Consider the following 25,497-nt stretch of genomic DNA (forward strand, 5'->3'; position numbering starts at 1 on the left):
ATCGAATTCAAAATTTTAATTCAGAAATTTATTTATTTTTTAGTTATTCAATTTGATTTCAATTTTAAATTTTATAAATCAATTAAACATTTAATTAATTTAATATTTATATTAGTTCGATTTAATCGATTTGTTTTTTTTAAATTAATTTAATTAATTTCACGCGGGGCCTACGGAAGCGTGGACGGTGCTCTAGGCGAGACATCCGATCGATATCACGCGGGGCCTACGGATCGCATCCGATGACGCAAGCACCGGCGTCATCCGTCGCCTCCACGGCCACGCGGCGCCTTCTCACCGCGCGAGAATTCGCGTCCCTCTTCCTACCCGGCCGACAGCACCACGCTCGACTGCCGTTTGATCATTCACTGACGGTCTAGATCTCGTCCATTCGTCGGGCGTAAGATCTTCGCGTACGAAGAGCCAGTACCGTTACTAATCCGTGGGCTGTTGGCTTTCCTACCTTCCAATTAACACCTATTAACTTCCGTACGCTCGAGCTACCAACACTGCAACGCCGAATTTAATTAGCCGACTGACCGTGGGCCCCACATGTCGGTTGCAATAGGAAATCAGGTAGCTTTAGGTGTGATACGTATCACGTCGTCGCCCGCAACGATAACTAATTAACAAAATAGGTGGCAGGATGGTTAACTCTTAAACACTCCATTAATTGTGTTTACATGTATTAAGTGATATTAATTGTAGAATAAATACCCTAGCCTCCTCGCTGCCATCTCCTCTCCCTCGCGTTGCATTGCGATAAAGAATGAACAGCAGAAAATAAAGGGGCGAGAGCGAAGGGAGCTGAGGAGGAGGGAGGGAGCGAGAGCGCGATCGATCGATCGAGATCCAACGCCCAATCGGAAATCCGAACTTTCCGTGTTCTCCGCGCCCGTTTAGGAGGCTGAATCGAAGCCGATTTGCGCGTGGTGAGTTCTTGTCGCGGATTTGGTCGGCAGCTGCGCCTGCTTCCGAATGCAGGAGGCCTGAATCGCTTTGTGGATCGCGCGGATCGGCTGTCTGAGTTGTAGCGGGCGGCCATCGGTAGTTGATTCGATCGAAGATTGTGGTTTGGGTTGGATTTGATTAGCGATTTGTCGGTGGGAGTTTGATCTGCTGGTAGGGTTTTGTGCTACGATCGCGGCTTCCGATGATGCCCGATGCCAGACGCAATGCTGTTTCCAATTTGTCCAGTGCTTCGCAAGACAACCTCGAAGGTGGTTTCTGGTTTCTCCTTTTTTGTCTTGTTGATTCATGTCTTTATCTGGGGAAGATGCAAACTTTCTCGGGGTAAATAGGCAAGTAGGTAGACCTTATTGGTGCCATACCGGGTATACTACGAGCGGCTAATTGAGTATTGTGTTTCTTAATCGCAGACGCTATGTGGCAGTTGAAAATCGAGGACGGCCAAGAGGGAGCTGATGGCCAGCTGAGTTCTTATCCTGATCGCCCAGGCATGCCTGACTGTCTTTATTATCTGAGGACTGGTAGCTGCGGATATGGAAACAGCTGCAAGTATAATCATCCTACTCACACTTGGCAGGTGAGAACCATGGAGTCATGCATTTATTCTTATTATTTTTGCGTTTTATCACCTTTGAACATGATGGCTTTTGCTCGAGTGTATGGAAACTTGGTTTAGATAATTCTGGTATGCCAATTGGTAAACAAAATCCGATTATATTGGATGTTGTAACTAAGATTATGTTAATTGTTTTCTGCAGAACAATCAGTTTAGTGCGGAACTCCCTCAGAGAGATGGCCAACCTGATTGTCAGGTGCATTACCTAAACCCAAACAGATAGTAGATCCTATAATACAGTTTATATAGTTTGTTTTCTGGTTTGATGAGATTAATGGAGCTACAACCAAAACAAAAGAAACTCCATTGTATATGCACAGGGCAGTAAAAATGTCCTAAAACATATCCTTGATTTTAGATTTGATCTAAGTAGCAAACTTTATCCATACAACATCTTTAGTGCAACAGGTAAGAAAGGATAAACAAAACCCTAACATGCAATATGAATTCAATTCATTTTGACCGTGATAAACCAAAGAATCAAAATGGACTTTGCTGCTTTTTTTATTTGTTTATTTGCTCTTTTGTTTATAAACAGAGAAGCAAGCAGAGGAAAGGCTCATGAAGTATTTGATATAATTTTTTTTCCTGTTTTAAAAAGATTTTATCATAAAAAGGAAAGCTGTATAGGAAATATGTTTGGTATGATTATTTTTTTTTTTAATTTTTGAGAAGTTTATGAAATTGAAAAGGAAAAAGTAAAATTTTTGAGTGTTAGTGTTAATAATTAAGCTACTGTAGGTTTCCTAGATTGCTTACATTCACAGCACATAGAAAGATCTTAGGTGACCAACAATGTTGCACACAATCACACACATGGTTTGCAGCTTAGATATGATATGTGGAATCTATGGCCTGGAAAGGAATTTCTCAGATGCTCAAGTGAGATCGGGTTCAACGATTGATTGAACATCCAATTGGTAGGAACATAAGTGAGATCACAGAAAAAACAAAGGTGGAAGGTTGGGAAATCCTCAGACTCTCATAATCTTTATGATAGTTGATAGAAAAGTTAAATACTGAAAATTAACCCACGAAGACAAGGAGAAAATTTGTAGATATTAGTCCGTCTTGTGAATGTTGCCTCCTCACCCCTAGCTTGGCATTATCCAGACAAACAGGGTCCTGCACCTGCACGCACACCCATGTTCATGCTGCCCCTACAACTTCTAGTGAGCTCATCGGAGAGCCTGACCCCATATATGTTGGTTCATCATGCTGTGTAGTGTGCCAACAGGATCCACTGACGCAACATATATAAGCTACTATTCCTCTAGTTTTGCTTATAAAATGGGACTGTAACAGAAGTCATTATGTAACTTGCTGTTTCTGATTTAAAAACATGGTAGATTAGACCTAAAAAGTTAGACAAATTTACTTTATCAGCATGTTAGGTACCAGCTGTTTTAAGCTAGAAACAAACTGGCATGGCTAGTCTACTAAATTTAATGAATTTCTTCTTGGTGATAACTTTATGTATATGAATTCATCCTCATGTGGATTGTCTCGTGAAACATGTGGTGGTCTCTAATTTATCTCAACTATTGTTGCAGTTCTTCCTGAAAACAGGAACTTGCAAGTATGGGACATCCTGTAAATATCATCATCCACGGGACAAACATGACACCAAATTGGTTCAGTTGAATGTGCTGGGACTACCTATCAGAAAGGTCTCTGATGCTTCATGGTCCCTTTTTATGATTCAATTTGTTTATTGCTTCACAGTTACCAACACCTTCACTCATGGTTATTTAAGCCAGCTCTCTATCTTGTAGCTAATTTTTTTAAGATTCATTCGATCTGACTTCCAGGATGAAAAGCCATGTGCCTATTATATGAGAACTGGAACTTGTAAATATGGAGTTGCCTGCAAGTTCAATCATCCTCAGTCAGTCACTACTGGAGCGACATTCCCTCCTCCAGCCTATGGATATTCAAGTCCCGTAGTACCTACATCTGCCTCCCCTGTAATTAGTGGAATTTCACCATGGTCCTTATCAAAAGTTCCTTACATGTCTAGTCCACGAATGCAAGCTCTCCCAGCTTATGTACCACTGGTTCTTCCAACCACCCAAGGAACTATGGCTGTGCAGCAGGGTTGGAACACTTATATGGTTAGTAACTATCTACTTGAAAAATAAAACTAAAACTCCTCAAGTCAGCTAAATATAGCTATTTGTTGCAAATTAGTAAAATTTCTTAGTTTTACATAGTAAATTTTCTGTTACATTATTTCTGTCCTACTAGTTTGATTTGTAAAGACGTAGTTTGTTTTACATAGTAAATTTTTCAGTCACATTATTCCTGCTCTACTGGTTTGATCTGCAGTCATACTTTTACAAAGTCATTCTTGAGGTTATATTCACATAAGCTGAAATCACAAAGTACAAATTTCTTTAACTGGTAGTGCTGAAGAACTTACAGGATTTAATTCTTTACAGAATCTCAGTTCTCAGTTCTGGATGCTTTAGTTTCTTTATGCTCTTGCATGCATTGCTTCAGAGCTACATTTTGTCTTATATGTAACTTAAATGATGCTCTTTGTATGCTTTTGAAGCCATCTCTTAAAGAAATAGTAGAAGAATGGTGGTGGCTACAGTTCATTTTCAAAACTAGTTGTCATTTCAGGAAAATACAATTTATCATAAGAAATTTGCACTTTTTTTTTTGGTAAGGCCTTTTCTGTCTCGGGTATACTGGTTAGCAAGAACGACTAGCTGGAATAAACTGGTGAATACATTCACAAGTTTGTGCTTCTTGTTTCAATCTTTCCAATCCATGCTGGGTGTTAAAAGCAAAGAAACCACACACGGAAAATGCAACTTGGACACTTCTTTTTTTTACAAGCAATGTACATGTCCTGAATTAACATTGATGTACCATGTCGCCTGTTAGAAACATGGCATCATGTTCCATTAGAGAAGTGGGATTGATGCATGGGTTGGCATGACACAGTGGCACAATGATCTTCGGCGATTATCTCAGGCAAGCATGTTTGGTTTTCAAGGCTTGAAAACTTTACTGAGTCGGGGTTGCAAAGCGTTAGAACTCTTTAGAACTCTACTGGGTGGAACTTCCTAGTTATTTCCTGCTCATCCTACTGTGTTTCAGCACCAGTAAAATGGTTCTTAACCTGGACTGAAATCAATTTGAGCACCACCAATACGTTGAACTTCTATTACTTGTATGACACTGACTGTCTCACCTAAGGCAATTCAAGACATTAGTATATTCAGATAAAATTACATTATGTTATACCTTTGCTTGGATTTACAAGTTTCTGCCAAGACGTCATCAATTCTCTGACTGAATATGTGACAGTCACATGTTTTATACTTCAGCCTTTTTCCCTGTAAGGCATACAACTTGGCTATGCCAGTCATATATACACTGTATCTATGTAAATTGGATTGCCATCCATGAATGCCAAGTAGATAGGAGTAGCAAGACCAACAAAAAACAGTATATTTTCTTCTAAACACTGAGCTAAAGTTGTTCGTATTTTCTCTACAAGTATGGCACATCTTTAGGATCTTAGCTTAATTCAGAAGTGGATCTTGGCAAGATCAGTGCCATATACAAGAAATCTGACAGACAGATTTAGCTATATGATGAACCGTAGGGTATTAAAAACATTATAATATGCACATTAATTTTACTTTGGTTTAAAAGGAATTCGGTAATGAGAGTAGATAAACTGTATTTTTATGCCTACATATTTGCAACTTCGGAGATGCATAATTTGTAAAAATTGAACCATTTCTTATTATACATAAGAAACTTCCATACTTTTGTCTTCCATATAATTTCATGTCCTTTCCTCATGATCCTATGCGTGCTTAGAGCTAATAAAATGCGAATAACAGATTTAGTTTTCATATTTCCTGGTTGCAACCTAATTTCATCACAAACATTTGGATCTTTCCATTTTTGGCCATCATTTTATGTGTTCCCATCATCTATGATTGTTTCATTGTTAGTTTAGTCAGGATTTCATATTGATATGTGGCAGTATAAAATTATTCATCCTTATAATTTTGTTATTCTTTTTTTTTTTTTTGGCATCGTAAGCGTTCTTCAAATGCATACCAGGGCAGCATGAACCATATTTACCCTCCCAATATGCTTGCACCTAACCAGATATCCAACTCAATGCATCAAGAACAATCAGGCTCCAGCTTCCCACTCGAGTTACCCGAGAGACCTGATCGACCAGACTGCCAATATTACATGAAAACTGGGAGCTGCAAGTATGGAACCTCATGCAAGTACCATCACCCCAAGGAGAATAATCAAGCAGCTATAGCCGGCCTAGGACCACTCGGGCTTCCTCTAAGACCAGTAATTTTACAACTCATTTTCGCTTTAACGCCGCCTGAATTACATGTCTGTTTACTTTCTCATTTTCGTGTGGCTTATTCGCATAGGGTCAACCAGTATGCACCTTTTATACCACATATGGAAGCTGCAAGTTTGGCACAGATTGCAAATATGATCATCCTCTCATCAGTTATTATGGTTATACTCTGCCGTCTTTCTCATCTACCGATCCCACGATAGCATTTGCCCAGGCAAAGAGTTCACAAATTGTATGGACAGCAGAAAAGCCCTTTCCCAAGTCATCAAAAACACCTGATCAGTTTTCCAAATCTGAAACAGCCAATGGACAGCACAATCTGGAGAATCATGATCATGGAAGTACCTCGGCGCACACCACATCCAACACCGAACCTTCGGAAGATTCTCCATGATGAATGAATGTTTTAACACTAACCAGTCGTTCCAAGATGGAGATTTTGGATCTCTGCTCCATGGTGCCACCCTCTCTCGCCTGCCATCTCGAGCTCTATCGAGGCATGGCCGTTCCTACTGAAGAATTGCAGGCAGTGTTGTAAGTTAAACGATTTTTTGTTCCACAGATTTGCTGAAAACTAAACCTTTTGATGTGCTGTCAGAATTCTCTGTTTCCAGTCTCCCCTGTAAAGCTGGTCTTCCAGAATAAAAAGTGATGAATTAGGCTCGTCGTCTCTCGACTGAGCCTTTGTATCTCGATCATATTTTTGTGCCATCTTGTTTGGGAAGGAATGAGTTCCATGCTGGATCCTTTCGCAGCATCGTTCCGGTTGCTTCTTGCTGGTAGACCGGTAGTCAGTCATACACACATGTGACAAAGAGATGACAGTTATGATCGATCGATGAAATTAAAGGCTAAAGGTTTCATTTTACCCTTCTGTAGTTTACTTATAATTTCAAAATCATCACAATACTCAAGCACTTATCAAATTTGAAATTGAATCAAATTCTAATTATTTTTATATAATATTAATTTAAATATATTTAAATTATTTTAAATTATAATTTAATTCTGTTTAAATTAAATTTGAATAATTTAAATTGAACTTGAATTTTTATTTTGAATGGAACTTTAGTCAAAGTTATTTATATTTTTAAATTTCAAATCAAATTTGAATATCATCAAATTTGAATATCAATATATATGTTTCAAACTTATACAAAATGTCAAACACAACAACAATAATTAAATCTAATTCCACTAGATGAGTTAACTTTAAATCTTCTTTATATTTAAATAAATTTTATTTAATTTTATCAGTATTGATCAAATCTTCTTTTCTTGTTTAAAAACAAACCGCTGGCGCGCACACAAACAATAAATAAATAAATAAATAACTCAAGTCATTAACCAAAACAAAACTTCAAATCCTACCTAACGGCCGTACATATAATGTACCCACCTTCATTGAATTTGATCATTGAACCAAAGGAATAGTGAGAATAAACTCTCAATTCGACTGATCCAGGATTTGTTATTTACACCTCTGACAAAAAATTATATTTGAACTGAAATTTCTTCGTTTACAATAAATGATATGATATGTTAAGCATCAAGTTGTTAGCAAAAGAAAATGAACCCAGGGAGAGAGTCAGGTGGTTTAACTCTTCAGCAAAAGAACATGGTGTGGCGGACCTTCTCGTGCAGTTTTGGGAGCTGCGGAAATGTCGTTCTTTCTTCAGATGAAGCCTCAGAGGAAGGTTCTTCTGCAGCATCTAACTTGACGAACTGTGACATTTGCGAAGCCGCCAAATGCGCATAGCAAATAGGAGCCACTGAAGAGAATTTGATAGAACAACACACTTGTTATAAAGATTCTGTAACGAGAAACAAAAAGTAGCAAGGAAACAAATTCACACGGTTCACCAAACAATCAGTTTACCCATCGATACGGCACTGGCGCTCCTCTGGTAGCTGCTTTCAGTGAAAGAAATGACACAAGTTTGTTATTCTGTACAGAACTTATTGACAATGGAAGAAGGTTCAGAATGAAATGTAACTTACACATAAGAAAGTGAATGAACAAATTTCTGTAGATCGTCGGGGGAGAACCCAATCTCGTCGAGCAATACATTGTAATGGACGGGCCTTGATGTTCCCTGACACAAAATAATGTAGGAGGATAAGTAGCTCTCTTCCTCTTCCCATCTTCTCAGAGAGCTTCACCGAAAACATGAAGTAGGAAACTCACAATCATTCCAGCCTGAGGGCACATGTAGAAGTCATAGTTCCTTGGGTGAACCACCTTTGTGTCGACAACTGTTCCTGTTACAAAAACAGTGAAACAAACAGAATCAGGACACGTAGAGCATCCTGCTATGGATGGATTTTTCCAATTAACAGAGCTACCAGGCGGAACATTTGCGGAGCCGTCAGCAAGAAAAAGCTTAGTATGATGGTTTTTCTGTGCCACAATGACAGTGAACTTAGGAGGTGTAGGTTCCCCTAGATGCTCAAATACCTGGAACCACATATTTCAGAAACAAAAACAAGGAACATAATAAAATGCCTCGTGATTTTATGTCAGCACCTTGAGGAATTGAGTTAGCTCCACATTCAGAACTTGATTAAATTGGGACTCACCAACACCATCCCTGGAATATTGAAAGAGAAAAGAACATCCTTTCAAGCAAACAAAATAAAGCAAAAAATATACTCAATATTTGGGAGATAAGAAACCAAACCATGAGGCATGATAGAGAAGAAAATCCCAAAAACACACCCAGAAAACCCAAAACTGAAAAAATTGGAACCCTTGCCCCCAAATTTAGGTGCAAGTGTCGGTGTAGATTTTTAAGTATCCAGCAAGGCTATTTGTGAAAATTTTAACATGGGAAGTGGAGGCATCAAGTGTCTTACAAATATGTGAAGTTTCATTATCTAAGTGTCTATATCCCCAAATGGATCCTGAGGGGTTCAATGAAAGGTCCAAGTACTAGAGGTATATATCATATGGAGAAATTCAAAGACCAATTGAATAGCATGGCATAATCAATAAAAATGACAAATTCCCATCCTAGTACGCAACACTTTGGGGAAAAAAACAATGAGCAATGATAGACTGCATGAAAATGCAACATGAAATCCCAGCATGACACACAAGGCATGGGCCCCACCTCCATGCAGTGTGTGTGTCATGCTGGGATTTTATTTTCATGCAGTCTATCATTTCTCAAAAACAATTTTATAGCATAACAAGATCAGACAAGTTACTATTATAGTATATATCACTTCAAGCAGTCCACCTGATCCTTAGGGTGTGGCTAATTTGAGTCAAATTTTTGAGAGATCTTGGTCAGCTCTTTAGACACCCATCATGCGTCTAGAATAGAATTTATGTCTTCAATAATGCTGAGCATCAGAATACAAGATAGGTAAGCAATATCTTGAGGTCATATTTCTTGCTTATGTAAATGAGTCATTTCATGATATTTTCCAACATAATTGAAATAATAGATGTGAAATTTCTATTTGTCTCAGGCTCTCTTTCACAAGTGAGATGCATATTTTTCGAATATTTGAATAATATCAAGTATCAACTATGGTTGCTGTATGATTAGGGAAGTGAACATTCATACAGAAGCCCAAGAATCTTCAATATTTAAGTGTTTTATAAGAATTTAATTGTCAATAGAACAAGTTAACAAATTTATCACTGTAAAAAGAAACAAGTTTTCAGTTCAGAAATCCAGGTATCCATGAATATAATTATACAAATCAAGACTCATGAATCAAACATATTCTTGCACAGAACAGACCAATGTTATGGATCCACATGTCTCATGCAATATGGGACAGCATGAGAAGTTATTAACTTATTAAAACAGTCTGATGAAGGAGACATACAAGTAGATTACATTTATTTAAAATTTGAGCCAGGTGCTATAAATCCAAGTTTCTTCCAAAGATGACTCCTTAGAGAATGGCCGTAATATTTAACAGAAAAATGAGATAAAAGATTAAGGAGTCTCATGAGTCTCAATCTAAATCATAGATCTAAAACATAAGTTAAGGAATGACTCAGAGAGTATTGAAGCATATACAAGCAAGTTTCAAAATCGTTGCTCTAAAATAAGTATATCAAAATTGAGAATAAAATTCTTCAACATACTGTGTAGACATTTATTCATATAACAACCAATTTTAATAGGCATCTCAATATTTACTGCAATATAGAAAAAAGAAAGTGCATAAATACCCATCAAATTGACAATGAAATAATCTAAACTTGCATGGTGCAAATCGAAGCCTTTGTGAGAAAGACAAGTTTACCTGAAAATGACAATTTGAGTAGGTTTCTTGCCATTAGTAGAGTTGTAGAAGTCAATCAACAGCTCTCTGACATTTTCAAAAATAAAATTGATCACTTGAAATAAATATGTTTTTTCCAATACAAAAGAACACTGATCCAACAAATTGTTCTGACTGTTATTGTAGTAAAAAAGGTAAAAACAATCATTGCCGGCATGAAAACTTTGTGCTCTATAAATTTACAATTAACTCAATGGTACTTTCAAAAAAGAAAAAAAAACCTGATCATTCCCTCATCTTTTCCATCTGCTCCAAGCTTAAATAAAGAATCAATCATTTCCAATTTACTAGATTGTGTTGTCACAGATGCTCTGTATCTTGACACCAAAGGCCACTGTCTAGAACCAACTACCTGTGTGTAGACAAAATTACAAATAAATATAAAGAATTGTACCTATTGAGAAAGTTGAATATAAGCCAGCTATCATATAATTCTTTTGTTACTATATAATGCATCACTATAAATCCAGTATATTTAGTGACCAAAATTCATGATTAGTGGCATACCGCTGCAACTGATGGCAAATCAGAATGACGAGAACCATGAGAAACATCCATTCCGAAAATCATCGTAACAAAATCATTGATTAGGGGTATGCTTCGCGTATGCTCGATAGCGAGTAGAGAATTGATGCCACCAAGCTCATCAGGCAAAAGAGGTAAAAATACAAGGAATCAGTTCAATAGTAACAATAGAAGTTCAATAAATGTCTTGTTAGGCTACAGAATAAACACCTATCCATAATTATCTTACATACCTTAGCATTTATTTTAAGAAGGACATTGGTTAGATACTGATCATTGATCTTGTTAGGAGAGATGCATTGAGTAACAATACCCATTTCTACAAGATTCTTCTTCTTCCATGGTCCTACAGAGAAGATAGTATAACTATTTCTAGTAATGTTCAAAATAATCAAATTAGAGAGGAATATTATCTAACCATATATTTCAGAATTTTTTTTCTCAGGCAAGACACAAAGAAGAAATTGTGGTTTCTCTGGAATATGTGGCATCATCTTCTCAAACATCCGTTCCACTCTTACAACAGGACTAGATTTCAACCATTGTCGATCCTCTTCAATAATGGTGTATGGCCGCTCCATTTGCTATGAAAACCAAATAAAGACGTCACATAGACTCAGCAGTAGAAAATAATTCAGATAAACATGAAAATGGAACCTACAATTCCTTTATTTCTTGCACAGTTAAGAAGCTCCCTTGATAGGTAACTCAAATCACAACGAGCAGAAAAATTGACAATAGCCCAATACTGGTCCTTTTGACCAATTTTGACAGGACTCAATAGTCTCTGATACAAGACAAATGAATTTCAGACTAGGATAGGAAACCAGAAAGGAAATTGATAATGGAGGATTGAGACCCAAGAATAATTAACCTTGATGGTAGAGAGTACCGTTGACGGAGAATAGCAAAATTACCTTTTGGTTAAAGTTCCATCGTCCATTTTGAGGCACAAGATCTTCCTCATTACCAATCTTCAGCTATGTTAAGAAAATTTGTCATTTAAATGAATAGTACAGTATCACAAAAATAATCATATTTTTCAGCAATATGGATGTTAGGCAAGAACCCAGATGACTACCATTGGTGCATGAAGAACACGACCATCCAACTTCATCAGTTGCTTATCTATGTAAAGACCACAAGCACTAAGAATTGGATCCTCATCATACTGATTTTTCTTTAGAAACTGTGACAGTAGGAATAATTAGCAATGATGCATAAAACTACAATTAAGTACATATAAAAGCAAAAGAGCCTACATTTGTCACCACACTGATTCTTTCCTGTGGTTTCTGCCTGGACTTTTCAACTAGTGAAGCCCTTTGTTGAGAAGACAATGCCTTGGTGTAACATTGTAAAGGAATTATGTCGCAAAGCTGCAAATACAATGATTTCACTTAAGTGCAAATAAAAAGATATGAAATTAAAGAAAGGGCCATAACTAAAATTTGCCAGAGTAATGAGTCAAATATCATAAACCTCAACAGGTAGATAATTAGGCCGTGTTGGTTTGCCCACATCAAGGCATGGTGCATAAGCTGACCATTTTAAGTCAATACCATGGTTCTCTCGAAAATAATCATACACTGTGATCTCAACCATCTGAGATTCTCCATCGCTGTTTCTTACTTTCATGTTAAATCTGCATGCATATATACAAAATTTCAAAAAATAGCATGCAAAAGGTAATATGGTGAGATAAAAAAAATTATACAGAAAATGTTTTTTAAAAAAGAAAGCATAATTAACATACAACTGCTGGTTGCAAGGCAATTCACTTATCCCAGTTATCTTGAATTCCTTCTTGTTGTATTCAGTTTTAATTCTAATGTTTTTCAGCATCCTTTTGGCCTGTAAAATTCCATTTAATAATCTGTAGTAGCCTTATAAGAAAACACCTGAGACAACATAGAAGTTGACTACAAGATATTATATACTTTGACCCAGTCAATTTGAAGATGATTCTGAACATTTTGATTAGCCAGCAAAAAATTCAAGACAGGACCAGGACTCATAATCAAAGTGGTAGAAACATCTGCAAACAGAAAGTAGAAAAGAAAATTCAATGTCTTGAGTTCAGTTAATGATGTGTGTGCGTACAGAGAGAGCGAGAGTGTGAGTGACACCAATGTTCAATGATAGACCAGCTCCTGTGGTGCGAAAGCTCGTGTGTATACCTCGGCAACCAGTAACTCCACCGCCTAAATCTACAAAGTTTGCTTGGTTACCATAAAAAAAAGACTGCTTAATAAGGACGCAACCGCTGCAATCATGAGGACAATGAAATTCAGTTGTAACTATGTAATATAGAAAACAAACTAATTTAACAAAGCAATTGAGAGCTAGACCTTTTTGCATGTTGTTGCCTTAAAATGATGTCAAGTACTCGAAGAGCATCATTAGTGTGCTCTGAGTCGATGCCTTTTAAAGCATGTGCAATAGTTTCAAGTGGAATCATTGTTGCAAACCTTATTTCAACATTATATGTCCTTGTAAGATATGAATGTTTTAATCGTTTCTGGTCGCCTTCAGTTGGGCTCCCTTTTCCTGGATTTCCACCAGCAGATCTGCAAAATTGAAAGAGTTTGTTGCCAACTTTGACTAATGCTACAACCCTAAAAATAACTCTCTTACATTGTTTTACAAGGTTTGCAATTAATCTGTTTATGCGGCTGCATAAGCTTATGCAATGGACTATATAACATCAGCTTATGACCGCATAAGAATCATGCAAGCAAGACACTAGCTAGCTTGTTAAAATCCAAATCATGTTCAAATTAAAATCCAAATCATGTTCAAAATCCAGTTGACACTAAACAAACAAGAAGCAAGCAATGTATATATTTTGATTAGACTTAGATACAAAATAATGATATGAAATTTTGGATTCTAGGATAATTCATATAATTATTAAGTGATAGGTGAAATAAATTTTGCTTACAATTATTGCATAGGTTGATCAATTTGATGTCTTATATAATAGATTATGCTCATTATTTTCTCGGCACATGTTGTTACACATTATTGTCATTATCTGATATTGTTTTTTTTAGAAAAATATGGACCATATAGGCATCAACATGTGGCTGCATACTGCCTATACATTATGCAATGACTCAGCTGCATACTGCTTTTTAATACCTGTTCTTCTATAATCAACATAACAAACATGTCCTGAGAAAATCCAATGACATTTAGCACTTCCATAAACCAATATATTAAAACAAACTTAGTATCGTAACATCATTATGCTGATATTACCACATTGAAATAACTCACTAGCCATCAAAATTCACAACTAATTTGTCCTGAGAAAGTCCAATGACATTTAGCACTTCTAAATTCTAATGATATTCTACAGAATATGAGGAAATGGCGAACTAGGAGCTTCTATACAAGGTTCATTATCATCAAACACTCAACTCAATAATATTGCCATAAAATCTAACATTTCCAGAAGAATACAATATTTGTCCCTGAAATTGCTAAAATTCCAAGTCAAGTAAACAAATTAATGGCAACAAGTCTCAAACAATTCATTACCTGGATGATGAATCATCAAGAACAACTGTAAATTCAAAATTGTTCTGTGGTAGAGGGCCAACAGTAAATAAGCTCTTTGCACCATCATAAGCAAACTCCTTGCCATTAAGTTCAGAACTATAAGTCTGGTATAGCTTGTCCAAGACCTTTCTCCCTAAGCCTTTACTGATTGCAGTAGTGTCATCAATCTTATTGTTGGATTTTATAGTGATCTACATTTATGGATTAAGCAAAGTAAAGATAATAATCAACTCATCATAGGGGAAACACTGCATACTTACAGAGTAATTATAGAAAACTGCATCATGCTGAGTAAATTTAACATTGAAATGGTTTGCAAGCAGCTGGATTACTCGTCCATCAGTACCATAAGCAGGCCTAGACATTGGGGAGCTTATTCGAACATTCGTCTCAGATTTTGTACAGCAAGCACTGTCTGCTATTTTCTGAGAGGAAAACATGCCATCTCCTTCAACTTTGCCACCTTGAGAAGTCATACTGTTGCAATGAATGGATGTATAAGACAGATATCAAAACACAAATAGAGTGTAGAAAATAACAGAAGAGTAAAACTGAAACTTAATGGACTGATAAATTCACTTTGAGCACAAGCACAAGATGGCAATAAACTTTGAATTTAAAGAAGCAAAATCATAACAAATTTACAAAAGAATGCATTAAATCTGTAAATATTTCTGCGCTTGAAAGAAGATTCTGATTCAGTGACATCACAAAATAACAAAGAAATTCAAGCAATGGACCTTCAGGAGGAGAGTAACAGTTTATTGAAAATTCACATCAAACATCATTGGGTTAAAAAGAGAGAGAAACAAATTCCCTAGTCATATAAATTCGGCTTACTTAACCAAGCCTCAGAACAAAATTTCATATATATATATATATATATATAGATAGATAGATAGATAGATAGATAGATAAAGTAAAACATAAATGTTGTGTTTACTTGGATGAAAGAAAGTATAAGAGTAAGGAAACAGTTAAATTGCTGAAAGAACTTATAAAATCTTGTGAAAAAAATCAAAAGGGCATCCCTTATTATCATTATCGTCAAACGGGCACCCCATTTTAAAATAATATCAAAAGGGTACCCCCACCTCATCTTGTTTGCCCTAAATATTCTTTTCTTGGCCATTCCAACTACTGTAACCCAACGCAATTGCCTTGATAAATAGTCCAAGAACGGAAGCGGCTGACCAATTTTTTACTGTAGTGTTTTATCATCCATCTTTTTGTTTTGTTGAGCTTCATTTCCCTCTAAGTTGTCGGTGAACCTCCCCTCCTTCTCTAATTAACCCCTTGTGTCCTCATGCATGTTTCTTGTTTTTATTTATATTTTTGCTTTTTTCTTGATCCATTTCCATTTCTTTGTGTTAATTGTGTCTTTTTTTAATCATTGTTTTTGTTCTTTTTTATTGGCTTATGGGAACATGTGTCATTTTCACAATTAACTGAGTTGATGTATCTCCCTAACACCACATATGTCAATTTGCATATTTATTGATGTACATGACCCCATGTTGTAGTTTTGAACATTTAAGCATATTCTTGAACCCCCTGCATTCCACTACGTCTGCCTATGCCTTTTGTTGCTAAATTTTGCATCTGAGACACCTATAGCAATTTTGGTCAAAACTGGTCCAAGACAAAACTACTACAGCTGCATATTCTACCCTAGGGCCATACTGCAACATCTACACTCTACACTAGTTCATTTTTTACAAGAAATGACATCATATGACTCTTGAAACCAAGTTGGCATTTTGTGTCATCCCCTACCCATTTTGATGAATTTAAGGCCTTGTAGTAGTTTTGACGAAAACTACTTCAATGGCAAAAAGTCATCAAACTTCACAATAAATACACACCATTAAACCCCCTACAACCAGCTATGTCTATCCATGCGTTTAGTGTCCAAAATTTTGTACCTAAACCACCTATACCAGTTTTGGTCAAAATTGCGCCAAGGTGTAGCAGTTTTGGATAAAATTGCTACAACTACATGTTCTCCCATAAGACCATATAGATACTATTAAGTTGTTGTTCCATTTCATTCGAGGATTCACCTATTTCTGTTGAAAACCTATCTCACATTGATAGTCTTAGGCAGGAATGGATTTTCTCCTTGTCCATTAAGCAAAACCCAAAAAATCATATAGTTAGCCAAAAGCACAAATTAAACTAGCTTGAGCAGAGGATAGCAATTGACAATTTGACACAACGCAACATTTTGTCGACCTAAACAATGCAACATTGGACGAGAAAGAACACATGCTCTTTATGCATTTTGAGTTGATTTCTACAATCTAATGTTGACAATTTAAAATCTAAATGACTCATTCTTCCATGTGATAACAAGTCAAGCTAATATAGTTGAGGACACTTTCATATTGGATGTGGGTGTCGAAGATGAGGATACTAGAGGAAAATCACCGAAAGTTAGCTATAGAGGATTATGTGATATTAAAAGGGTTTGCTTAAAGTTGTTGAGAAATGGTTGAGACTATAAAATTTGCAGTAGTTCTTGGGTTCTATTGAGATTCAAGAACAAGTAATGACTAGTGAAAAATCTAATCCAAGAACATTCAAAAAAGATTTAGAGTGACATTGTTTAACCTTTTTTGATTTCTTGAGATCTCATTCCATTGTGTTCACTAGACTCTAGAACTCTATTTTGGATCACTTTTAAACAAATTAATACATCAAGCATAAGCTTTAAATTTTTACATGAAGCAAAATTGATCACATGTGTAAGACTATTACATCTTACAACTCCATAAAGTCCAACGAATACAATCAAATGCTATGTTGGAACTTATAGAGCTGTAAGTTGCATTAATCTTTGACCGTTGAGCCTTGATTATCAATGTAGCAATTTTAAAATCGATAAACTCTAATATTATTGCATTGATTTTACATGCTCTTTGGAATAACTTAAAACCCTGAGCCTAAACCACTTAAAGTATCAAGCTAGTAGCCATACATTTGAAAAAAATTTCACAGAAAACCGACAAAGAATGAAGAGAAAGCACGGTCAAATGGAGAGGTGTAGTGGAAACATGAGCAGACAAGGAAAAACTTCAAAGTTGGGTGGAAATGGCCTAAACTAAATCGCCACCCTTTAATGAGTTCAGCTCTCGATCTATTTATCAAGGCAACCGAGTTGGGTTATAGTAAATTTAATATTATTTGAAAATGGGGCACCCTTTTGATGTTTGCCCTAAAATCTTCCTCACTTTCACTTCCATCGCACCATGTTTACTACAACTGAAGAAAAGGTAGAAAGTAATATCCTCACTTGCTTAGCTTGCATTTATTAATAACTCCAGCTTTATTTCCTTCTACTCAACTGATAACTTGTTTCATAATTTCTTTCCTCCTTATTTCTCTCCTAGTAAGTAGTAAAGACAAAAAAACCAAGAATTTGAGATGCATTTTCTCCAATGAACAAAACCTAAGCACAAATTTCTCAGGAAGCTAATCCACCAATGCCAGCCACCCAGCCAACAGAGTCGAGCAATGCAGATTGCAAAAAGCCGTCTACACCAAATCGCGATAATTCCCAGCAACAATCGCCAAGCAGTGGGCTACCGAAACAGGCAAAAGAGGATCAATTCCTCTCCGCAACCAAACCAGCTCCCCTAGTAAACTGTGCCAACTATCATGGTCGAAAACACGAGACAAGAAAACACATCCATATAGCGACACGCGAATCCAAAGAACAATAAGAACCACAACAGCCCATCAAAATCCGGTTCCCCCATCAGCGAGCAGCAGGGATCCGAAACAAGAACTCGAAACGAGAAAGAAAGAAGAGGAACTGACGACCTCGAACAGGATTTGGAGAATGCGATGGAGTTCCCCTTTCGATGACCTCGTCGCCTCTCACTCTCTCTCTCTCTCTCTCTCACCGTCCTGCTCGCTCTCTTCTCAAGGAGGAGGAAGAGGAGGGAAAAGGAGCATCGCCAGTAAAAACGATGGGTTCCGGGTACATTCTCGAAGACGCGTGTGCATATATATAGTCATGTGGAGGTAAATTAGGGTTTGCCATTTTCCGACTGTTCGGTTTCGGATTTCAAATGCTCTTTCCGTTTCAAGTAATAACCTGTGTTTACTTGAGAGGATGAGACTTCAAATGGAGGGAAGAAAGGAAGAAAACTATAATTATTTATGTCGTATATTCAATTAAGAAAATAATAATAATAATAATAATGTTATTATCATCTTTAATCTTTCCCATGATTATAAATTTGAAATGTAATTTATGAATAGTCAACAGTTGACTTTTAAAATATTCATCCTTTATCCTTAATAAGATTCACACTTTGATGCTCTTAATTGTTACTTTGACGGTAACCGTAGGGATAAAATAAAATAATTAACTACTGTTGAAGTGTCTTATCCCAAGTGGTAAGTATGGAGACACCTATTGCTTGAGGTTTTGAGTTCGAATCCTCTTAGCAACATATATTTGTTGACTGAGGTGCTGTGCGATTCATGTGTTAGCTCGGCTAAAGTGCTGTTTCGGCAGTATGCTCTTATCAACCTAGGGGGTTTTCTGATATGGGGCCGTTTCGACGGTGGGGTCGGTTACTATAAAAAGTTTACCCACTACAGTTTTGGTGCAACGGTAGGACATCCGGATTGTAACTCAGAGACCTGCGTTCGATCCCCAACTACGGCGTATTTGCAGGAATTTTCCTCCAAATGGGGAACGCAATCAAAGGATACTGGGCATCTGGATTGGCCGCCGTTTGCGCTTCCCGATTTACCCTGATGGTCGGTGGGAAACTTCCGTGGGACCGAACCGGCCACCCCCAGAGATGTGGCTACTGGGATTATCATTTTTTGAAATGTAATTTATGAATAGTCAACTGTTGACTTTTTAAATATTCATCCTTTATCCTTAATAAGATTCACATTTTGATGCTCTTAATTGTTACTTTGACGGTAACCGTAGGGATAAAATAAAATGATTAACTACAACTTCTCAATTTATTTTCTTACATATGATCGTGAGATCGACCGTGTGAAACCGCTGATACATCAGAGTTAGTGCATAATCTTACTAATGACGGTCACACAATCAAGTTTGACTTAAAAAGAACACGTTGACTTGAAAATTCTCAAAATAGAGAGCATGGCTAAGTTGTATAAGTAGTTGGAAACATTGCTTTTGTTTTTATTCAGCTGGAGAACGAACACAGGGGAAAACTTAATTTCCATCATGAGGACAACTTACAAAACAACTAATGTTGATCCCTTCTTCGATGAACAAAACTACATTTCCATCACTTAAATCGCCTCCTCGTAGAATCTAAACAATCACTGTGGAGATGTTCATGAATCATGCAACTGAATACTAGCACTCGCCTTTGCACTCCTCCAGTTGAGAAGCAGGGACTCTGAAACAGTCAATATTACACAAGCCTACCGACTTCATCATCCCTCCGAACCTGCAACCAATTTCAGAGTAGATATCAGAAAACAAGATTCAAGAATGAATTCGGAAGCATGTTCAAGAGATAGAGAGTTATCGGACTGACCGGTCAAAGCTCTTCCTTGGTTTCTCTTGCTGATCCACACTGATTCTCGCTTTTTCGGTGACTTCAAAGCTCTTTCTTGATTTTTCTTTCTTATCGACGCTTACTCTCGGTCTGTCTCTCCTATCTGTACTGTTTCTACCCTTGTCTCTACAATCAGTACTTGCCCTTGGTTTTTCCCTCCTATCTGTGCTTTTTCTTTGGAGATCAATATGATCAGAGCTTGAACTAGGAGGATCTTGTACGAGTGCTCGATCAGTAGATGCAGTTTCAGCTGGAGGTGTCTTCTCGATAGCCGATATGAACTTCTTAAGATGCCTTATGTACTCTGGGTACAATTCCAAATTACAGTGATTCCCTCCCTTAATCCATAAAGGTTCATATTTTTCTTTGCAAAGCTCCCAAAGGCGTTTTCCATGGGATGAATCCACCACATCATCAGCCATTCCCTGCAAAAGTCGATAGAAGAACCTATTTTTAAGCAGAATAGCCTAGAATTTAGGACATTTTTCGAAATAAAAGAAGATCAATGCTTGTGCAATGTTGTGGAGATATCTATTCCAACAGCTTGAGCAAATATTTTGGATTTCGGTGTCATAAGATGATGATCCAGTATGTTTGGTCAGTTTCAGAACAAAGATTATTGTAACAATATGCGTTCATCGATAAATGACTTGTCTAGAGCTTGCTTGAAAATGTCTACTTACATGTATAACCAACACTGGGCATTGAACTGAAGGAATTTTATCAATGTTCTGCAGAACATCGGCAAATAACGTGAGCTATGTATCATAAGGAAATGTAAAAGGAAGTACTAACAGAAAAGAAATGAAAACCTTATATATATCGAACCAGTATGAATACTTCACAGGATACATGACGCGCAAACCAGACAAAATCGGGCTGTGGAGCACAACTGCTCTTAAGTTTGGTAAATGGGTAGCCAATTCCAATGTAGGCCCACTACCAACCGACTGGCCGTAAAGTATAATGTTTTCTGCATGAGCTCCATATGTTTCTTCAAGACACCTATAAGCAGCTTCTATATCTGCATAAGTGTTTTGCTCGCTTGGCTGCAAACACAAAGAGACAGGTCAAGTAGGCCCTAATATGGTTCAAAGATGACCAAGAAAGAATTAACTATTCTCCCACCTTTCCAGTAGATTGTCCATAACCAGAATAATCATACCTGAAGAGAAAGATCCCACATATAAATCGATAAATACCATATTCATACATGAAGATCAACACCAAAGCACGAGTGTCATAAATAAGTCATAAGTGTGCTAGCAAGCATACACAATCTTTTTCACACGTGCACTCTCAACGCACAAAGACAGATTCATATACATGGAGCAAATTCATAAGAAAGAAAACAAATAAATAAAGCAAAATAAAGATGCTTAAAAAGTGCAGGACATTCATATTCGATAACAAAAATTCAAATACATGTAATATGCCACGGCAGTGACATAAAATTATTTTAAACCTAAGGTGAACAGGATCACACAACACCTCTGAAGTTCCTCTCTTTCAATGCTTTATCCTTTTGACTTCATCAATATCACTTTCATGTTGGATAATAGATCCAAGTTGTCCAAAACTAATGTATAGAAATTTCATCCATATCACTTTCATGTTGGATAAATAAAATTGTTCTCATTTTGTGTGTTCCATATATTTGAAATCCAAATTGGCACTGAAATGGTCACACGTGTGTCAGCATGGTTTGGTAAACTTATACGAGTCAAGATTAATTCAGGTAAAGTTTAGTATTTTGTTGTAGTTTGTTTCTCTGAAATTGAATTCAATTATGTAATTAAGATAATATTATTTTAAAAGACAACAAGTTTAGTGAAAGATTATAGGAATTAATCGAGCTGATATAGTTTGAATAGATGCATAAAATTTAATGAAGGATGATTAAATGAGTAAAACCTATCTGAATTTATCTTTATGTTAACGTGCACATGCCAAAGTTGTTGATTATGGATTCAGTATATTACAACAAATTTAATTGCAATTGACTATCTAATTTGATAACCTTATTTTTAGAAGTAAATAAGCTAAGGGAAAGAGCATTAACGAAGTAAAACACATCTAAATTCATCTCAGCACACTTCGATGCGTATGAAGCATGCCAAGTGTTGGAACAACATGATGTCAAAACTATACTATTCCTGTCAGACAAAAACTCTGGCACAGAGCCATTTTTCAGACCTTGGCTTTCCATATAATTAATGCATGACCCTTTCTTAACAGGAGTAAATTGAACATTGACTAATCCATCCATGAACAACCAATGATTTCGAAATCCAGAACAATTTTGACAATGGCATGTTTCACCAACCTTGAAATTCCTGATATTTCAGTTCTTATTCAAACACTCAACAAGCAAGTAATTTCCTCAAAGACTAATTTGTCAACTGTACAACAATGACAATTAACCACTTGTTAATCCAGAAATTGTTTGATGTACCAGATTCTGTATGTTGCCATGCTCACATAACAAAGATTGATTACATACTAAGCTTACCATTCCAAATATTTGCACAGAGAATGACAAAGGATAGCGGCATTTGATTGTCAGGAGTCAGGAGGACCATGTTCACCTATATTCACCATTTTGGAAGATCTTCAGACTGATCTTAACAAAGAAAATGTGTTGATCATGGAATGCTCAAAGATGAATACTAAGTAGTTGAACCAACATATCTTAAACAAGTATCATTCAAGTGAAAAGATTTTTTTTGTCAACATTTTTAACACATCTTTTCATCCTCCAGGCAAATGCACTGAATGTTTGTCCGTAACTTACATTGCTACTTATGTCCACTTGTAGTATTATTCGACTCTGGTACTTTATTCCAGACTTCATTTTGTTCAGACTTCAACTATGTTGTTTGTTGACTAAGTCTTCTTACAGAAAAAAAATCATACAATATTATGCTTCTTGAGGATCTTGTTTGAACTAAGCAGTTCCTTTCATCCTTAAACCTTCTCTGAGAATCTTTCAAGTTGCTCAACATTAATTTACATAATAATAGGAAAAACCATATGCTAACTTAGTCATTTCTTGCGGCTTTATAATTTCATGGTAGAAGATATACCATAAAGATTACGATACATCTTTCACATGGTTATTTGAGATTGATTATAGTTTGTACAAATTTTCTCTATCAGCAACTTAGTCTTTTTCAGTTGAAATATAATCTCAGAGTTGAAATTTGAAGTTGAATATAATAAGATATATGGCACAAATAAAGAGGTCAAAACTGCACCACATAAGCATTTCCACTAACAAGTTTCATTAAACATTATTGGCAATTGAAGAAAGAATCTCTTTGATATATTTCCTCTGATCGAAAACACCTGAATCTAACAATAAAATAAGGTAGAGCCTAAAAGTAAATCAGGATAATGGTTATACCATCTTCTCATATATATGTAATTTCTTTGTTGGGAAGCCATCACAACATTGATAAGCATGCTCTAGTTAATCACTGGCGATTAGTGAGAGCGAATGAAACTTTCAAACTTCAATTCTTCTATAAATTCTCACATCGCGAGTTTATCTTTGTTATCTGCCATTTTTTTCTTTTCCTTTTTTTTTTTTTGATAGATCCCTTGATAACACACTGTTTGCAAATGAATCTATCATTGCATAGCTTTTGTATGAAATCCTATTGTGAATCTCCTTTGCTAAATTGGCTCAAAATATTCTAAGCCATAATAATCAATTACAGGATTCCTTTGTCGGCTCAAAATATTCTAAGCCATAATAATCATTCACCAAATACTGAAATATGGTCTCATCTTTATCCTATCACTTTCCAAGGCTTAAATTCGAGATAAGATCGGTTTCAGATCAGTGATTTGAAGACTTTTGTTTGTTTCTTTTCCTGATTGTCTTTAGCACTGCGGGAACATCATGCATTTACTAGGACTGAGGAGCATGTTCCTATCCTGTTCCATTATGGATAAATCAGGAGGCCGACATTCAAGCACATTATGATCAAAAGAAGACAAGGAACTTAAACTCAACAGCCAATTCTTCTAAAAACAGCTTTAGGAATCAAAATAAGACTGATGAGAAAGCAACTTTTCAACTCCATCTAACTTTATGATACGTTGACAGTTTCTCAAGGAACATGAAAGCAGATATAAATCGACTAGTCATTCTGAACCAATATTTGCAATGAAACAGTTTATCGAAATGCCATTTTTATTGATCCGAAAAAGAAATTTAAGTGCTACAGTAAAAACTACAGTAGAGAGAAGAGTAGCCACAAAAAATTACGTAAGCCTAGCAATGGAGAAAGAAAAAAAGTATCTGATTAGTCGATGAAACAATTTTGCTGCACAACTCAAGATCAAATTCATCAGCCAGATGGAATCTCAGTGAAAGGGTGGAAAAGACAAAGTCTTTTGTTTCTTATTAAAAGATGCTAAACTAATTGTAGAAACCAACAAAGACCAACATCGTCCACATAAAAGTCAAAGGTTAAGTGAGAGACGAGTTCGCTCACCCCATAAGATTGACGCAGAGATGTTTGCTGAGCTCGCAGAAGAGCTCATACATCTGCCCAAGGTCGGCGGCGTTCCCGTGTGAGTAGAGCACGGTGAGACGCGCCGCGGGGTTCTTCACGTACATGGCGACGATCTCCGTCCGCCGCCTCGTCCGCAGCCGTCGGACCTCCACGTTCTCCCGCGGCGGCACGCCCGTCATCTCCACCCGCCCCGCCGCCTCGTCCGCGACCGCCACACCGTACGAGGGAGGGTTCGGCGGGAAGAATGCGAACTTCGCCGCCACCGACGACGTGACGCCTCCCATCTCCCGGCCCAAAAGAGGAGCAAAGGGCCGACCTTCCCGCCCCTCGACTCACTAGCAGTCCAATACCTCTCCGATCGCCGGATTTCGAGGGGAAACGGATCGAAAGGAGAGATTTTGAGCGCAGTCAGGGGCGAGCGCGACGATTGGGGGATTGGAATAGAGGGAAAGATTCCGCCTGGTCTCCAGATTCGTGCGAGCTCGATCAAGGAAGAGGAAGAGGAAGGGGAAGGAAGGGAAGAGTAATTGACGCATTTATTGATGAATTAGAAAAGAAAGCAAATAGTATTAATTTCAGGGCGGAAAAAAGAAAAGAGAGAGAGGGAAATGTGAACGCCACAGCCGCACAGGAAAGGAAACGAACACGTGATTTCAGCTTCAGATCACGTGCTGTTCGAAGATTTTTATATATATATAATTTTGATACCCTATGCGCTTTAAAATACGTGTAGCCTCGATACATTATATTCGGCCTCGAAATATTAAGTATTATTTATTTATTTATTTTACTACTGATTAAATCATTTAAAATTTTTTATTTAAAATTTAAGGATTGAATTATAGTATTAACTATAAAAAAATTTAAAAAGAAAAAAAAATTAGTTACTCAAAAGATGTGTCGAATAAGAAGTACGGGATAACAATTCGACACACCATATGAGTAATTAATTTATAATATTGTTTAATATTCCGAGTACTCGGAACAACTCTAGGCATCTCAAATATGATATTGCGCACAAGTCACGTATTTTAGGCTGCGTTTGGAAACGGGGACAGGACAGAA

At 36.8% G+C, this 25,497-nt stretch overlaps 3 protein-coding genes across 5 annotated transcripts; 1 reads left to right on the forward strand and 2 right to left on the reverse strand.

Annotated features, from left to right (window-relative positions):
* The first annotated feature begins 756 nt into the window (after positions 1 to 756).
* LOC141836315 (zinc finger CCCH domain-containing protein 3-like) lies at positions 757 to 6,640 on the forward strand. 3 transcript variants are annotated; one of them, XM_074723776.1, is made up of 7 exons: positions 757 to 1,220; positions 1,380 to 1,546; positions 1,728 to 1,781; positions 3,139 to 3,255; positions 3,397 to 3,699; positions 5,657 to 5,926; positions 6,013 to 6,640. In XM_074723776.1, exons 1-7 carry the CDS (start codon positions 1,154 to 1,156, stop codon positions 6,334 to 6,336), a joined length of 1,302 nt encoding a protein of 433 aa, XP_074579877.1. In that variant the 5' UTR covers positions 757 to 1,153; the 3' UTR covers positions 6,337 to 6,640. The 3 variants fall into 3 exon arrangements, with proteins under 3 accessions (XP_074579877.1, XP_074579879.1, XP_074579880.1); XM_074723778.1 differs by having other exon boundaries at positions 5,678 to 5,926; XM_074723779.1 differs by having other exon boundaries at positions 5,726 to 5,926.
* A 726-nt stretch (positions 6,641 to 7,366) lies between these two features.
* On the reverse strand, positions 7,367 to 18,234 carry LOC141836061 (protein argonaute 16-like). Its single transcript, XM_074723467.1, has 23 exons — positions 18,168 to 18,234; positions 14,603 to 14,819; positions 14,322 to 14,533; positions 13,127 to 13,345; positions 12,905 to 13,041; positions 12,716 to 12,813; positions 12,532 to 12,629; positions 12,258 to 12,420; positions 12,038 to 12,154; positions 11,857 to 11,964; positions 11,693 to 11,755; positions 11,437 to 11,562; positions 11,194 to 11,359; positions 11,009 to 11,121; positions 10,758 to 10,892; positions 10,472 to 10,602; positions 10,212 to 10,277; positions 8,470 to 8,533; positions 8,289 to 8,400; positions 8,131 to 8,204; positions 7,944 to 8,038; positions 7,822 to 7,853; positions 7,367 to 7,714 (listed from the first exon to the last, which is right to left on the reverse strand). The coding sequence occupies exons 2-23, from the start codon at positions 14,816 to 14,818 to the stop codon at positions 7,548 to 7,550; spliced, it is 2,712 nt and encodes a 903-aa protein (XP_074579568.1). The 5' UTR covers position 14,819; positions 18,168 to 18,234; the 3' UTR covers positions 7,367 to 7,547.
* A 1,226-nt stretch (positions 18,235 to 19,460) lies between these two features.
* Positions 19,461 to 24,934, reverse strand: LOC141836060 (uncharacterized). The gene is made up of 6 exons (XM_074723466.1): positions 24,412 to 24,934; positions 21,035 to 21,071; positions 20,719 to 20,955; positions 20,590 to 20,637; positions 19,886 to 20,331; positions 19,461 to 19,795 (listed from the first exon to the last, which is right to left on the reverse strand). The coding sequence occupies exons 1-6, from the start codon at positions 24,714 to 24,716 to the stop codon at positions 19,702 to 19,704; spliced, it is 1,167 nt and encodes a 388-aa protein (XP_074579567.1). The 5' UTR covers positions 24,717 to 24,934; the 3' UTR covers positions 19,461 to 19,701.
* Between the last annotated feature and the right edge of the window lie 563 nt (positions 24,935 to 25,497).

The sequence above is a fragment of the Curcuma longa genome, chromosome 10 (assembly GCF_044706935.1).
Source record: "Curcuma longa cultivar G26 ecotype Majalengka, Jawa Barat chromosome 10, ITB_CL_G26_1.1, whole genome shotgun sequence".
Lineage (NCBI taxonomy): Eukaryota > Viridiplantae > Streptophyta > Magnoliopsida > Zingiberales > Zingiberaceae > Curcuma > Curcuma longa.